This window comes from Leptinotarsa decemlineata, unplaced genomic scaffold, assembly GCF_025532065.1.
Source record: "Leptinotarsa decemlineata unplaced genomic scaffold, Ldec_3_MD MMD2_tig00026282_RagTag_RagTag, whole genome shotgun sequence".
Taxonomy (NCBI): Eukaryota; Metazoa; Arthropoda; class Insecta; order Coleoptera; family Chrysomelidae; genus Leptinotarsa; species Leptinotarsa decemlineata.
In genome coordinates this window covers 15062321-15079666 of record NW_027412668.1, presented here as the reverse complement: position 1 = coordinate 15079666, position 17346 = coordinate 15062321, and the positions used below count along the sequence as shown (strand labels likewise).

The following is a 17346-nucleotide window of genomic DNA, read 5'->3' as shown; positions in this document are numbered from 1 at the left end:
TTTAAACTATCGAGTAACTACAGCCGACAGTTTGAACTGCCGATTAACGATATTTTATCCCACCGATATGGCCGGTGGGAGAATCGAATCTGTATAAAGTTTGGGTCGGCGTATGACAAAGAAAGTCTAAGGGGAAAAAGAATAAAAATTTTTGTTTGCAATTTTACGTTTACGGCTCGAATAATCAGACTGGTAACAGATTTCTACACATCTACTGCACATCTTGAGGAAGAGGCTTCTCATGACAAATTCTGTAAAAACTATCTTTCATTTTGAAAAAAATTGGGTTCCCAATGACGAGTGAAATGAATACGTGATGCTGAAAGTAAAGTAAATAATAAATAAGTTGAATATAAGTCGTTGAAGTGCAACTTTCTGCCCTAGCCGAGCAATTGACAGGGAATGTCATGAATAAAATGTTGTGTTAAACATTCGATAGTTAATGAACCTGTTATATCAAGTTCGGATCATAATAACAAATCAATTTACATCTCGTCCTAAAAGTGAAGTTAGTGATTTAGGTTCTACGACGAAGCAAATACTATTAGCTGTAGCATACAAACTGTACTGGGTTTTTTATTATAAATCTGCTTAGTGAAATTAAAGATTCTGAAAAATCATCATTTAACTTTGTCAAGTAGTTTATTGGAAAACCTTCGATTTTATATTCCAATAATGACGTAGGAAGAGGAAAATTGAAATCGATGGGTAATTTCGAAAAGTTAATGAAGGAGTAGACGTTCTCTTGATTACGGTGTCAAGAGGCATTTCTAATTATTCTACAAAGCGTTTATAGTGGAATTTCATTCGAATAAGAGGGGGAGACTCGATTCGGTTCCAGGAGCCTTGGTTAAGCCGATTATTGGTGACTTCATAAATAACTGAATTATTGATTGAAACTCGTTTATGTTCAAAAAGAGATTAAGGAAAGGTTTCATCGTACTGCCTCTGTTTCTCAAAAAGTTTAATTTTTCATAAATCTGCAGTAATTTTAGCGTGATTTATAATTCAAATTTCAGTTGATTAAAGTATACAGTATCAGAAAAAAATCAGTATCTCTGTAAACCAAAATTTGAATAAAAGTGTAAATGATAACTTTGATTTAATGCTAGTAAAACTTGGGTTTTAGTTTTGGTACAGTTCAATCATGTCCAGTAGTCAAACATATTTTGGTTCATTGCGAACAGTTTTGGTAACATCTATGAAGTGTTTTGTTTTTATCGGATTCGATTCAGAACTATTCCAGAACAATAATCAGTAGTCCGAACATTGGAATAGGAAGGGGTCAGAATTTCCAATTTTCACACACGTAGTAATGAAGTTTTACCATTTCTGTTGTAATATATGATAAAACTAAAACGGGAAGCATAAACATGCTCTGGTTTTTTATTTGTTTGGACTGTTATGGGACGTGAGCAATTTTGGAACCATATCATCATCATCTTCAACAGAACTATAAAGTACTTGATGATGAAGAATCATTCGAATCTACGAGCAATTACTTCAAATTAACAATTTCCATAATTACGGCTCTTTTCAGCAAAATACAGCTAACAATTTGAACTAGAACAATAAATGAGCTGATTACGGGTATAGTTCTAGTAAACGATATAGTGCAACCTACCTTCCAACAGCTCCCCTTCAATAATATAGTTAGGGAGCTAACTAATTTATTTATTCAATAATCATTTCCGATTATATAAGAATCACAATAGTTATATAATATATATATATATATATATATATATATATATATATATATATATATATATATATATAAATATATACAATCGCTTCAAAAACAGTTCACTTACTTTATTGTTGTTTTTGTTTATGTTATATTAAAAAACATTTATATAAAATATTTGCCAACTTTCTTCGAAAGCTTCTGATAATTCTTCTTCATATTCTCTGCTTCACTATCACTGTCGTCATTTAAATCAATATTGAATTTATTTCCACCATTAATATGGAAGTGTCCAATCTTTTTCAACTAAAATTACTTTTTTATTCCTTTTCTGGTAGTCTTCGTCGGTAATATTTGATACTTCTTCTTTAATTAGCTCTATTACCTTCTTATGAAATTTTGGAAAATTATTATTCGCCTAATGCTGTGTTTGAATTTTCCTCAAATCAACTCGATGGGACTGAAAACACAAAAATAGGGGAAACGTCTCAGTGTGTGTCCATACTTTTCAGCAATACTTTCAAGGGCATACACTTTTTCAAATGTTTTTGTCTGGAAAACTTCTCGTAGTTGGTTTTGGTGAGGTAATCTTCAAAATACAAATTTTTATACATTAAAAAACTTTTATGAGCTGTCGCGAATGATACAGGAAGTGTTGTCAAGAACTATTTATTCGCATCCAAATTTGGGATCAATGGGTTTTCTCAAATATATCAGCTTCCATGTACTTATGATAGTCAACACTGCAGTCCTCAAGTTTTTTTCCCACATAATTTCAAAGAATTCGGAACCCATCCTTTACTTGCTCCGCAATGCACAACGATTAGTCGCGATCCTTTGTTTGCAGATATGTTAGGTGTACACATTCTCGAACCATCAGTCTGCCCTTTCGTAACTGTGTCGTGAGTAACATACCAAGTTTCGTCCAAATAGAAAATATTCCGTTGTTCTTGTCTTTATTTAGTTATTTGTTCTACTATTGTTCTGCTTTCTATAACTGCTTGACGTTTGTTTATTATGTTGAATCTAAATCCTAGTTTCTTTATCCAGTTCTGAAGAGGTTTCTCATAGCGGCTTACATTATGGCCGGGAGTATTCAATTTCTTCCTTATGTTTTCAGTAATTTGAATCTCATTGCTTTTGTAACAGTCGTATATTGTTTTTTTTTCAGTGATTTCATTAGATGAACATCTAAAGGTTTTCGTAGTCCGGTATCACATCGCGTCTTGCGTTCATAAGGTTTGTTTTTGACTATTTTACTTACAGTTGGTCAAATCTGATGTTGCTTGTAATAGTTTGTTTCCCTCGAAACCAAACTTCAGATGTAGATTCTTATACATATACATTGAAACATACTCTCTGTGTTTCAATATTCAAATGCATCCGAATCTTATTCACTGGTATCTCTTTTTCATATTGTCATTTTTCACCATCGCTATTGGAATCACTACACTGGAAAAAGTCCGCGTTGTTATCACACTCGTTATCATTATTAGTATGTGTCCAAGGACGACATTATAAATAGATAACAACTGCACCAATATCGAATTTAAACACTCAAATCACGATCAGTTTCTGAACTGAACATGACGGCGATAACCATCCCCGCATTTCCAATTTCTATTCGTCACCTTAACATAACTTCAGATTTAATTTTATGACTCTTCAGCTAATCATAAAATTCGTTTAGTAAAAAATTTTCCAATACGAACCGTCAAGTCTACAGTCCACGTGGACTAGTTCGCTGCCGGTTCATTTCTATGTATTGTTTTTTTTTGGACTTTGAGAGTGCCGGGAACTTTAAGAGGGCACAATATCCTTTACTTCGAATATACATCGAGGAATGAATAGATCTAATAAATTCATGAGTACTCAAACGATTAGTACAACAATTCACAAATTGAATTTATTTGTATATCAGTAGGTAATTAATTAGTCGTCCTTTATTGGTCTGAAAAGAGCATGCGCCACAAATGCTTGAAGAAACGTAATACTCAAGAGGAAGGACTGAATTTAATAGTTTCACAATCATTTTTCGATAGTACTCACAAACATGAACAGAAAGGTTTAAAAAACTCGAACGTAACTGTGCAGACTCCTAAAAATTGAAAAACAGTAACTGCCTGAAGCCGGATGAAGCCAAAGTTTTTTCGAACCATAATGTTTCGATCCGCATGCGGCCAGCCTGACACGTTTCAACACAGCTGTGTATACCAACAGTGCATGATTCTGTTTATTTACTGTTACCGTTGCTACATATCAAATACGTCAATACAATTGTCACATGCTATCACTTGATTGCGGACACTATTTCCATTGTTTCGTAACATCGCATAGATCAATAGCCACCCTCGGGACAAACTTGTATATCATTATTTTTATTGATGTAGTTTTCAATTTGGGTCAATGTCGAAATACTCGTGAAACCAATTTCATAGTGAACAAAAATTACATATATTGTATATCGACGACATGATCATTAGTCTTGAATAACATATTGATCTTTGCATATTCGTTGAAGTATAAAGAAACATAGAGTTAGTGTGCAGAACCTGCACGGGTACTTTTATGCATTTTTTCATAGATTCCTAGTCCATATAATTTGTATAGTCGAAGTAAACGATATTGTGCACTCTTAAAGTCATCGGCACTCTCAAAGTCATCGGCACTTTCAAAGGCCAAAAAAACCAATACATAGAATTGAACCGGAAGCAAACTAGTCCTCGTGGACTGTAGACTTGGCGGTTAGTATTCGATAATTTTTACTAATCGAGTTTCATGATTAGCTGAAGAGTCATAAAATTAAATTTGAAGTCATGTTATGGTGATGAATTGAAATCGGGAATGTGGCCTTGGTTATCGCCGTCGTGTTCAAGTCAGGAACTGATCGCGATTTGAGTGTTGAAATTCGATATTGGTGCAGTTATAATTACTTAAAATTTTTGTAATCTGTTTAATAGTCCTTGGACGAGTTCTAATAGTAATAACGAGTGTGATAACAACGCAGACCAGTGTAGTGATTCCAATAGCGATGGTGAACAATGCGAAAAGAGATACCATTGAATAAGATTTGGATGCATTTCAATATTGAAACACAGAGAGTATGTTTCAATGTATGTTAGAATATACATCTCACGTTTGGTTTCGAAGGAAAGAAACTATTACAAGCAACATCAAATTTGACCGAAATTCCTTTCTCAGCTGTACTTAAAATGGTGTTTATAACTATTTCACGCAAGACGCGATGTGATACAGGATTACCAAAACCTTTAGATGTTCGTCTGATAAAATCATTAAAAAAACTGTATACCACTGTTACAACTGAAATCATAAGGAAGAAAATGAATACTTCCGGCCATAACGTGAGCTGCTGTGACAAAATTTTTCAGAATTGGATGAAGTAACTAGGATTTACATTTAAAATAATAAACCAAGAAGTTATGGAAAGCAGAAGAATAGTGGAATTGCGTAACAAATACTTAGAACAAATAACTAAATATAGGCAAGAACAACGACAAATTTTCTATTTGGACGAAACTTGGTATGACAGTCACGACACAGTTACGAAAGGGCAGACTTATGGTTCAACTAGTTGAAGTGTCACAGACAAAAACATTTGAAAAAGTGTATGCCCTTGAGAGTATTGCTGAAAAGTATGGACACACCATACTGAGACTTCCCCCCTATTTTTGAGTTTTCAATCCCATCGAGTTGATTTGGAAAAAATTGAAACAGAGCATCAGGCGTGAAAATAATTTTCCAAAATTTGATGAGAAGGTAATAGAGCTAATTAGTAAAGAAGTATCTAATATTACAGGAGAAGACTGGCAGAAAAGGATTAAAAAAGTAATTTTAGTTGAAAAAACTATATGGAGATTGGGTACTTCCATACTGATGGTGAAAATGAATTCATTATTGATTTGAATGACAGTATGGTGAAGCAGAGAATATGGAAGATGAATTATCAGAAGCTTTCGAAGAAAGTGAAGTGGTTTTGAAGCGATCGATTGTATATATATGTGAGTAAGTAGTATTCAGAAGTATTTTCAATTATCACCCTGTTATTTGAATCCCTATAAATCAAAAGGGGGAAATTCGTGGACAGGACACTCAAAAATTAGAGACAAACCGCGGATACGTCTTTCTGACTATTGGCCTCATCAGTGCGGTGCAGCCAGTTGCAACAATTGTAACAACTGGTTACCAAAAATGGAAAACATCGTATATGCACGGTGTCACCAACAGGAGCTAACCGCACATTTATGGTTTCAATTAGAAGATCTACCATTTCCAGGTATCATCTAACATCATCACCACAAATGTGTGGTTAGCTCCTGTTGGTGACACCATGCATATGTGATGCTTTTCATTTTTGTCAAGCAAATGTTGTCTATCTTTGCAATTGGCTGCACCGTGCTGATGAGGCCAATAGCTAGAAACACGTGTCCGCGGTTTGCCCCTATTTTTTGAGTGTTCTGTCCACGAATTTCCCCCTTTTGATTTATATCATACACACTCGATAACATCTATATCTCTGTATATATATATATATATATATATATATATATATATATATATATATATATATATATATATATTATATAGTTATTGTGCTTCTTATATAATCAGAAATGATTATTGAATAACGAAATTAGTTAGCTCCCTAACTATATTATTAAAAGGGAGCTGTTGGAAGGTAGGTTGCACCATATCGTTTACTTGAACTACACTAGTATGTATCACACTTTTTCAGTGTTCAGGAAGTTCAACTTCCAATCACAGAAGATTGGCTTGAAAATGACCTGGAATTTTCGTTGATGAGATGGTGTGCTAATGTTGAAGGGGATTATAATTAGCGATGAGTTCATCTGTACTCAAGAGAGTGATTACTAACATTATTGTTTGAAGTTTCTAGGAAAAAGCACATAACTGAAATATAAAAATAAACATGCAAATCAGTCACCTCAGAAAATGGATACTCTAAGCTGCCGAAAGCATCCCTGTCGTAATCCGTATAAAAATTCGTATTCTCCCACTGCTTATCCTTGATTTCGAAGTTACAAATATGATTGCATTTATCTAGAAGACCTTGTTCCTGGAATTTCTCCATTTCCTCCACTTGTCGCACGAAGCTACATCTCCTTTCCAAATTCCCATCTTCAGGTATGAAAATTTGCGGTAGTTGACTCTGCAGGGATGGAGTCGAGTGTATCGGTAGGTGGTTGTGTTGCACCAGGGTGCCGGGGGTAGGGGCTGGGGGTGTGTTTCTCTGTTTTGAACTGGAATGGATATGGAAGGACTTTCTCGAATTCGGGCTCTGTGGTGGGGTTCTTTGAGGTGGTAATTGGAAGTACTGTGCCTCCTCTCATTTTGAGTGGTAGGGGGCTTGAGAGTCCCCCGTTCAACTCGAGAAAGTCTAGGAACTGCGGGATCAGTATAATTTTGAAAATTTTTGGCTTGAGGTTGTTTGGCTATGAGATCTGTTGCTTTGTTTTGCTTTTGCTGCTTTTGTTTGTTTTGGCGTTGCTTTTGCCTGGCTTGTCTGCTTGCTAGCGAAGCGCCCCCTGCGGCTGCGTACATAGTTTTAATTTTGACGGATTTCGAAACCTAACATTCAACTTTCTTACTCTACTCTCGACAAAATAAGTAGCTTAATAAGTGGTATCATAGAAAATGGATTACTTTCGTACAAAAAATAAGACTTTTATTGGATTCCCTCCCGAAATAGTCATGTTGTGTCTTTTTAAGCTCTGATTTCAAATTTGTGCGTCCCAAATGAATGAATACTCATTTTTAAACTCCAATCTAAATTTATTGTTCACAAACTAAATGATATATCAAAATATGATTGTATTTGTCGACATATGTCGTAATAATTGATTTAGTGTCTTTCATTATTCGATTTTTTCAACTTAATCTTAGTGAATTTGACCGTTTTATTCTGTTTCAACATCCTTCCTAAACAAACTTTTAACAAATGTAACATTTCATCTAACAACATCTAAAAATATTATAAAATATAAAATTTGCAATAAACAATCTTCTTGCGTACACTGTATAATAACAATTAACAATTAATTCGGCGTAAATCTAGTAGGCTTAAAGTACTATGTGATAATATTGTCTGTTTCATTCAAATCAAAATGCTCACTTAGTATTGCTTTACTTCGATTCGAAACAAAGTAATATTCTAAAAGAACTGAAATGAAAAGATATGAGTTTTGATTTACATGCATTGTTTTCGTCATATTTTTTATTGCTATGTTCGTCCTGAAAGCCTTTGAAAAATAATAGGAAATGGGCGAGGAATAAAATGAAACTTGGCGACGGAGGATTTCGATATGGAAATTTATGGAAAAAAGTTGTTTGTATGAATTTTGGGACAGTGGGGATGTCTGCTCGATGAAATATTCGAGACGCTTCTGCTGAAAAGAAGGAACATAATATTGAATATTTTGTTTCAAACCCACAATCACTTCATGCAAGTAATCGAATGGAAAATAATATCAATCAAATCTAGGTGGTATTGTTCATGCACATGCATTCCAAAATGGTGTGAAAATTTCAACTATGTATAGCCCATTATTTTGTTTATTTTCCTAAGGACTAGATATACTTTTTGCAGTGGGTAGTTTTCAATTTGTACATTCTATCAAGGAAGTACCGGAAATCGATCATTTGAAACACCCGCGTATAAAGATTTTCAAAATTATTTTTATACTTGAGTTGGCACTCACGCAGAGTTTGAGTGCCATCCGTCATTTAAGGTTTGTTCAGTTGATATAGAGCGTTCTGGTTCATTGAGAATAAGTTTGGATTGATGAATGCTCTGTCACAGCATAGGTAACAATCAGCAATGTCACTTCGCTTGGCGGGAAAAGTTCGCGCATATCCGTCGCGTTGATGAGTCCGCCATTTTGGGAAGTGACAGACTTTCTCATTCTGCTTTTGGCTTTGCTCTTGTTAGGACAAATTGTGAATTAAATAATTAATCTCTGTACTGTTATTTCAGAGCATTTCAAAACGGAACTCTTGACACATTCGATAACTTAAGGATGCCCAAAAATGAATTTGTTCATTTTATTTCCTCCTTGGAAGTAAACTTCCAAAGCAATTTTGAGAGTCTTATTGCAGAAATAAATGTCATTGCAGGATTTGTATCATCGTTTGAAAGATTTAATTACAACCATCCATGTGGAAATTTCCCAATACCTCACCTTTTGAAGTTATATAGTAGAGTAAGATTATTTTATACATTAAAATATATAAATAGGAATTTCAAATCTTGATAAATATTGCCAAAAAAAGAAGAAGGAATGAAATCATTATTTGGAGACACGAATAAATGTTTTAAAATGAACAATTTATATTTCTAGTATTTTCCTTATATAATAATCACCATCTACCTTAGAAACCTAGAAAGATCCTAAGTGGGTCAACTACATAATATTGACATTTCAGGAGGGTAAAAAACGTTCTGTGAACGTAATACTAAAAAAGAATAAAAAGATAGGAGTAACAAAAATAATTTGATGTTTGGATAAAACTAACCTATGTATATATAAAAAAATACATTTATGTTGAAAAGAGTTCATTCTTAAATGCAAAGAGAACATCAATTCTTATAATAAAGAACAAGCAATTCAAGTGAAAGGTTAATTAGTAATATACAAAATCACATTTATTTTAAGAGAGGTAGATCAGATCATACAGTTTATACCAAAAAGTAGATTGCTGGACAATTTCTCCTTCATGTTCCAGTTGATTGAACCATTGTATCCCTACTAGCTGTTTTGACATTTTTTGAAAAAATCATGTAACCAGATAGAATGTCTGCACAAGAATTAGTATATCAATCGAATTTGGGTCCATTCCGTAAGGTATATCAAAATTATATGAGCATTTTGGATTTAAAAAAGTTTGAGTGTGAACCTGTCCAAAACCATTTCGCGAGTCCTGCCCTCTTATCGTCACTTCCCAAAATGGCGTCTAGATACTTTTCCACATCAAAGGCGACATGGCCAAGTGTCCATGCTGTGGCTATGGCTCTGTTCTGGATTCGACTGCGAAATGATCCTAAACTGTCTTGAACCGTCCCGAATCGTTTTTGCTCTTGAGGTTGAACTGTTGAGAACTGTTCCCGTTGCTCATGCGCATTCATGTGGAAATTTGTTTGGGCTATTTTCTAGGATGCTTTTTTATTTAATTGATTTGAATAATTGATGATTGATATTAGATAACATTTGAACAGACTACAAGGATACGCTACATAACAAAATAGCCAAAAACACGTGCATATAAGTTGTACAGTGTATTTAAAAGTGGTCGAGATGGAGTGGAAGATTGTCTCGCTCTGGTCGGCCATCAATATCCTCAACTGAACTTAACGTCGCTAAAGTGACGAGAATGGTGACTGAATATCGTCGTTTGATTCTAAGAAATATAGCCGCGGAAAATTATATGTCGCGCGAATCAGCTCGTAACATCTGAAAAGAGTTTTTAGACAAGAGACTCGCTGCCGTTTGACTAGTACCAAGAGACCTGAATTTTCTGCCGAAACTCAGTCGCGTAAAGGTCGCTGAAGACATGTTAAAACGAATCACTTCCTCACATTCATAAAATGTATTGTCACCGGTCATGGGTCATAGGTTTACGAATTTGATAAGCAAACCAGAATAAGCTTCGGAATGGTGCCTTCCAAGTGAGCCGAAACCGAAAAAAGCTTGTCAAAGTCGATCTAGAGTGAAAGTGATGTTAATATTTTTGTTCGATTACCGCGGTTTAATGCACTCGGAGTTTTTGCCAGAAGGCGAGTCAGTAAATGAAGATAACTATCTGAGCATTATGCGACGTTTGAGAGATCTAATTTATCGGAAAACACCAGATACTTAAATAGGAATCTCAAGAATTTGGCACTACGATAATGGACCATCTCACACAAGGTTATCATGTGAACAAATTTCTGGTCAGAAACTCAACAAATCATATCGAACAGCCACTGTATTCACCTGATATGGCTGCGGTCAACTTTTTTCTTTTTTCACAACTCAAATTACCATTTCGAGTGACCAATTTTTAGTCGATAGATGATTTTAAATAGAATTCGCAGCGAGTACTGAAAGATATCCAAAAAAATGCGTCAAAAATATTTTGATGATCAGGTTTTTCGTTGGCCTGAGTGTATTATTTTGGAAATGAAGGCGACACAATGAATTTTCATAAATAATACATATTTTTCGTTTCATTGACTATTTCTTGGTATTTTTTGAAATAGTATTATACTACTATCCACCTGAGGATTGTTTGTTGATGGAAGAATATGACTTGTGACATCTTGGAAAGGTCAGAAACTCAACGCACTATTTACTGTTTAGGTTATGACAGTTGAGCCGCACTTTTGAAGTATTTCCTTCAATTCTTTTAAAAATTGCCCATTATTTTTACTATTCTTTCATACAGAACCAGATATTCTCTCTGCAGTATTTTTTTATTTGAACCTCATTATTCATCTGAGGGTCGTTTGTTGATATACGGGTGTGACTTGTGATAACTTCGAAAGAGTAGAAATTCAATGCACTATTTATAGCAGGGGAGCTCACGATGCAAAATGGGGATTTACTCGAGCGTCATTGAGACATATTAGGTTGCAAACCTCAGATGATGAGAAGAAAAAAATGTTATATAATATATACCTTTTCAACGGTGGGGGAAGCGGCTATAGATTTTTAAATATGTAATAAAATACTGTTGCATGGAGATACTCGAGAGCGTCAGATATTGATAGCATCAATGTCCTACGTATTTTTATTAATGTTGGTATGTTAATCTGATCGTTTGCATGATGCGGGTGGTTGTACGTAAGGGTTTAAAGTGAAAAGAAAAAAAATTAATCGAGCGCGTCAGATTTTCAAAAGGAGTATCAAGTGCACCCAAAAAAAGCTCTCATCCAATAATTTGACGATTTCTATCTGACGCAAACTCGTGGCCATTATTATAATGTGCAAAAAAAATTCGCCATTTTGAAATACTCAAGCGCATCAGATTGAGATATATATGGTTCATCTTTATGTTTTAGACGTGCTGTCTTATAATCTGATGATTATCTATAGGGATTCGCTTAATCTGACAAAAACAATATTTTTTGATTTTTTTTCAATTTATTGAACTTAATTATTTGAAAAGCTCAGGAAATAGCATGCAAATGAATGAGTGTATGTTTTTCAAGTAGAATACTTGTATTTATAAGAAAATATATTTTTTAAAATGCTCAAAAACATTTTATTTTTTACAATCAATCGATTAATTGATGAAGAAAAGAGAAAAGAAACTTTATTTGTTTTTTACCACTTGTATTTGTAACTAACGTTACTGCAGTTTCGTCCTATAAGGACATTTTCAAGCTTATATATTGTATAAGTTTGAAAATGTCCTTATATATTGTATAAGTTTGAAAATGTCCTCATAGGACGAAACTGCAGTAACGTTTGTTACAAATAAAAGTGGTAAAAAACATAGAAAGTTTGATTTCTCTTTTCTTCATTATGATTTCCTACCACGTAGTAACGGCTACATCTATCAATTCATTATATTGTATCCATTCTCAAAAATAAATAATCAAGTACCTATGGAATTAACAGAGTTTCGTCTTATAGAATTATGAAAATATAGACGAATATTGTTGAAAAAAATGTTCAATTGAGAATGTTTTCAACTATAAATGGATTTTATATTAGGATATTAACTATTTCAGATGACGAAGTATGTTTTCTGCGATTCAAAACATGAAAAATCGATCTTCAAAATAAAGTTCACTTAAATAGCAACTCTTTTTATCGAAACCAGCTATTCATCAAAATACAGCATTCTCCACTTATAATTTGAATACCTGCTTCATTTATTCAAGTACAGGACATTTATTTGAAATTTAGTAAATGCCTGCATATCAATTAAGATAGATGCAAATTTCAGGACAAAATTCTAACGAGATCGTGACTGCACATATAATTCAAGAATTTAATGAAGCTTAAACTGTGATGAAAAGAAATATAGTATATAGTGTAATTTGTTCGCAGCAGAATCAGTTATGTGTAATGCTTGTCGATGCGTAATTTTCGAATTCGAGTATACAGCGCTTTTATTTAGTGCCCTCACTTGTATTTTTGAAACGGGTAAATTCTGGAGACTGAAACTTGTGGTAATGAAATTGATGCACGAATACCATACATTTGCGAAACTAACCTCTATGAGGTATCTCACATGAATGTCTGTTGGATATAATTCAATATCAAGCGTGGTATTAGCCGAGGAAGTAGTTGTTTTCGAATTCGAGTATACAGCGCTTTTATTTAGTGCCCTCACTTGTATTTTTGAAACGGGTAAATTCTGGAGACTGAAACTTGTGGTAATGAAATTGATGCACGAATACCATACATTTACGAAACTAACCTCTATGAGGTATCTCACATGAATGTCTGTTGGATATAATTCAATATTAAGCGTGGTATTAGCCGAGGAAGTAGTTGTTTTCCGGCAGATATTTACCAGAAACTACGGTGCATGTAGTTGGGAGAGATGAGATGATAGTTTCAAAATTTTATTTCGAAATATTTATTTTCCAGTATGTATGTATCTCTTGTCGATACAGTCTCAAGACACGGTTACACCAGTAAAGTTCTAGGAAACTTATACTCAATATCTACAAAAAATCAATGTTTTGGCATGGGTATGGTAGGACATCTATTCATTGAACAAAATTTGACAGGGGAACTGTATTTGGGTATAATGGAAAATATTATTGACCCTGATCAATTATTGACCCTGATCACCGAAATCGTTATCGTAATGAATATTGTATTCCATAATCTACATAAACTTCATCATGTTAGGACAATATTACTGTAGTTTTTTCCCCACACAACCGTTCTTTTAACACCTCGACACGTCCGATCACCAAGTGATCTTCAAGAAGAAGATCAAACATCTTTCTCTTGAAGATGATCACTTGGTGTTCGAAACACGTGTCGAGGTGTTAAAATAACGGTTTGGTGTTGGAAAAAAAATTCAGTAATATTCATTACTACACCAAAGGTTTCAAACAGTGTATCACAAATGTTATGATAAGACAAGTTAGAAACTATTTAGACAATACTTTCTCAAGTCGTTGGAATGGGCAGATCGCTTACCAGATTTGGAAACTTTAAAATTTTTGTAGGAGCTATTTGAAGTTCAAGGTTATGGAACTGAAGCTGCTTCTATATCGGATATAGTTCAGAGAATAACACATATTTGCAGATATATTGTGTTTGAAAATGTTCAGAATCCTTTGAATTGAATTGAAATATTCAGGTATGTTGAAGTACTTTTCAATAGCTTGAAAAGGATATGTCACAGGGCCCTTTTTTCTATTTAATTTTTTCCGATATGTTTCGCTATACTAAAAAATAAATACATATACATGGTGTAACATAAGCACGTCGAAATATTCAAGTGAAAATTTTGGAAAAAACATGCATTTCACATGCATTTTTCAAATCGGATTGTGATGTCAAGGTATATTGAGGGTCTGAATTTTTGTTATTATAATTTGATCGAAAAAGTTCACAAATATTCAACCCACTGATTTCCAACCGAAGTAAAAAGTCAGGAAAAAAACGAATGATACATATCAAAATCATTATTCAACGACTACTCCTCATTAATTTAGGAAGCAGTTTTCATTTGTTCTCAAACCTACACTCTTTGCTCATGTGTTGGATGTATGTATAAGTTTCCAATAATCCGTCTTCATCAACATGAGACAACTCAAATTTTGCTATGTTGTTCGTGGAGTACAATTGATGCAAAATCATTATTTGTAGAGCCCAGCCCAGTGAATATTTAGTTTTTCTGTGAACACATTGATCCTCATTTCTACCAATCTATACAAATTTCTCCTTCATACTGATTTCAGTCCTCAAACAAAATATTTCATTAAGGCGTACACAAACAAAGTTGCACCTTTAACGAAAATATCACAAATTCTGGATATTTGCTAAATATTTCAACGACACAAATAATCAGAAAACATCGTTGGAAGCCTAGCGAGTTGTCAATAAAACTCAATTTCACTTCCCAACGACTATATTCAGCATATTCCAATGGAACAAACAAGTTAAATGCATATCCCCAACCTTTGAATACGTACGTAGGAATAAATAAAACATGTTCAGTTCACCCCTGTGGAATCGAACGTGATAGAAAAGAGGAAAAACAAAATTTCAATTCAGTGAATGAATCGGAAAGCCGATGCGCTGCTTGTTATGACCTGGTGCCCTATGACATTCTTCTTCCGCATACATATTTCAATTAGAACAGTTATAGACTTTTCAGCAATTTCTGGGTTTTAACAACGTTCTCATTCATTCATTTCTATCTGAATGTTTATCCTTGATGCAAAATAAAGAAAATATGAGTTGAGTTCATTGAGTGCGAGCCATATTCAAATGGTGTATCAAAAGTTCAAACCATACTACAATGGAACTAGCAAAGAAAAGAAGAAGCTGTCAATATCTCAGAGTATCTCATAGAGAGGTCACTTAACACAACCCCTTTTTGGTTGTGAAAAAAATACTCACTCATTAGATGTAATGAAAAATACGTTGAATCGCATATGAAAGAAAAAACATTAACTACCTGCGCTGAAAAGTCTCGGGCCAAACACATATGGCGCTATTCTCATTGCATTCACCGCTTTTTCAGTTAGTACCAACCTTCAAAAGAAAGCTGTTGAAATTTCATGAAATTTTACCCATAAGTTTGTGAGTTATTGTGTTAAGAGTGATACTAATTTGTTATTTTCAAAACAACGGATCAAAATTAATTTCGTATTTCGATTTTACACTACTTGATGAGAAAAGTTCCGATCAAGCGAAGCACCGGCTCCATCAGAAACAACAATCAAACTTTGGTCGTAGAGACACCGATGAAGCAGAACGAAGTGGACGTCCAATGAGGCAGTAAATCCACAAAATCCACAAAATCGTTTTGAATGATCGCAAAGTGGAGTCTCGGGAGTTAGGTAACATTGTGAAAATATCAAAAGGAAGTGTTGGCTTTATATTGCACGTGAATTTGACTGTGAGTAAGTTCTGTTCAAAGTGGGTGCCGCGCGAGCTCACTGTATATCAAAAACAAGAACGTTTTGATGATTCTGAGCAGTGTTTGGTCATGTTTAAACATATCAAACCCAAATTTTTGCGTCGATATGTGACAATGGATGGAACATGGATCCATCACTTCACTTCGGATTCGAAACGATCGTCATCTGAGTGGAGAGCAACTGGTGAATCTCGTCCAAAGCGCCCGGAAGCTTAATAATCGGCTGGAAAGGTTTTGGCCTTGGTATTTTGGTATGTGCGTGGTGTAATATTCATCGACTATTTTGAGAAGGGAAATATCCTCAACGGTAAATATACTATAGCGTTATTGGAGCGTTTGAAGGCCAAAATTGCAAAAAATAACCCCATTTGAAAAAAAAGTGCTGCTTCATGAAGATAATGCACAGTGTTACAAATCAATGGAAACGATGGCGAAATTGCCTGAAATAGGCTTCGAATTGCCCCCGCATATACCATATCCGCCATATTTAGCTCCCAGCGACTACTGGCTGTTCGCAGACCTCAAAAAAATGCTCATCGGTAAGAAATTTCGCTGGAATGATGAGGTTATTACTGAAATTGAGGCCTATTTTGGGGTAGAAGATACATCGTTTTACAAAAGTGATATTGAAATAGTATACTATCTGTATCTGTAGAGTAGGGAGGGTGAGTGTGAGCCCACAGCACTTAGGCCACATGTGACCCATTGTACATCCTCCCGAGGAGTTGTCTCCTAGGTCATCGTCCATCCCGTCCTTTCCAGGAAGGTGGACAGGTCACTGGGAGACATCTCCTTATATCGGCAGGTGTAGGCCAAGACTCGCCGAACACACACTCTTCTAATGGCGATAACTCTGGGCACTCGCACAGGACATGCCTGATAGTATCATCTTCCTGTTCACACATCCTGCATAGAGGTGTGTCCACTAGCCCCATATTATGGAGGTGTTTCCTTAGTTGCCAGTGGCCAGTCAGAAATCCTACTATTAGGCGTAGATTTTTCCTGGTCATCGCCAGATATTTCATCAGCGTCAGCTTCCCAGGGTCGCCCAAAGTGATCCTGGCAAGATTACCTCCTTTGATTTCATCCGATCCCTTTAAGGATTGAGCATGGTTGTAACATTTGAGTAGTTCCGCAATTGTTAAAGTCATCAGGCCGTAGGTGCCACTGGATCCTAAAATTCTTAGTCCAGCCGCTTCCTTGGCTAAAGAGTCGGCAATGCGATTACCTTCACTCCTAGCGTGCCCTTTAACCCACCTCAGGATAATGTTATTATCTGCCGAGGCTATGGCTAAATCTTGGTGACATTTTAGTACTAGCCCTGAGGTTATACGTTGTCTGTTCAAAGCTAATAGGGCTTGTCTGCTGTCAGTGCAGATTGTTATGTTTTTGCCAGAAATTCATTCCTTTGTTATTTCTTTTGTGCCGATTGAGATACCAGCCAGTTCTGTTTGGACCACGTTGGTATTTCCTCCCATTCCCCACTTAATTCTTAGGCTTAGTGATCTGGAGTACACTCCACA

General features: G+C 34.9%; 1 protein-coding gene across 1 annotated transcript in view; it reads right to left on the bottom strand.

Moving 5' to 3' along the window:
- The window catches only part of LOC111506097 (uncharacterized), a 314210-nt gene that overhangs the window by 52054 nt on the left and 244810 nt on the right, over positions 1-17346 (bottom strand). Inside the window, 2 exon segments of the mRNA XM_074179876.1 lie at positions 6651-6937; positions 6940-8112. Coding sequence (XP_074035977.1) covers positions 6651-6937; positions 6940-7267 — 615 coding nt within the window. The 5' untranslated portion in view covers positions 7268-8112.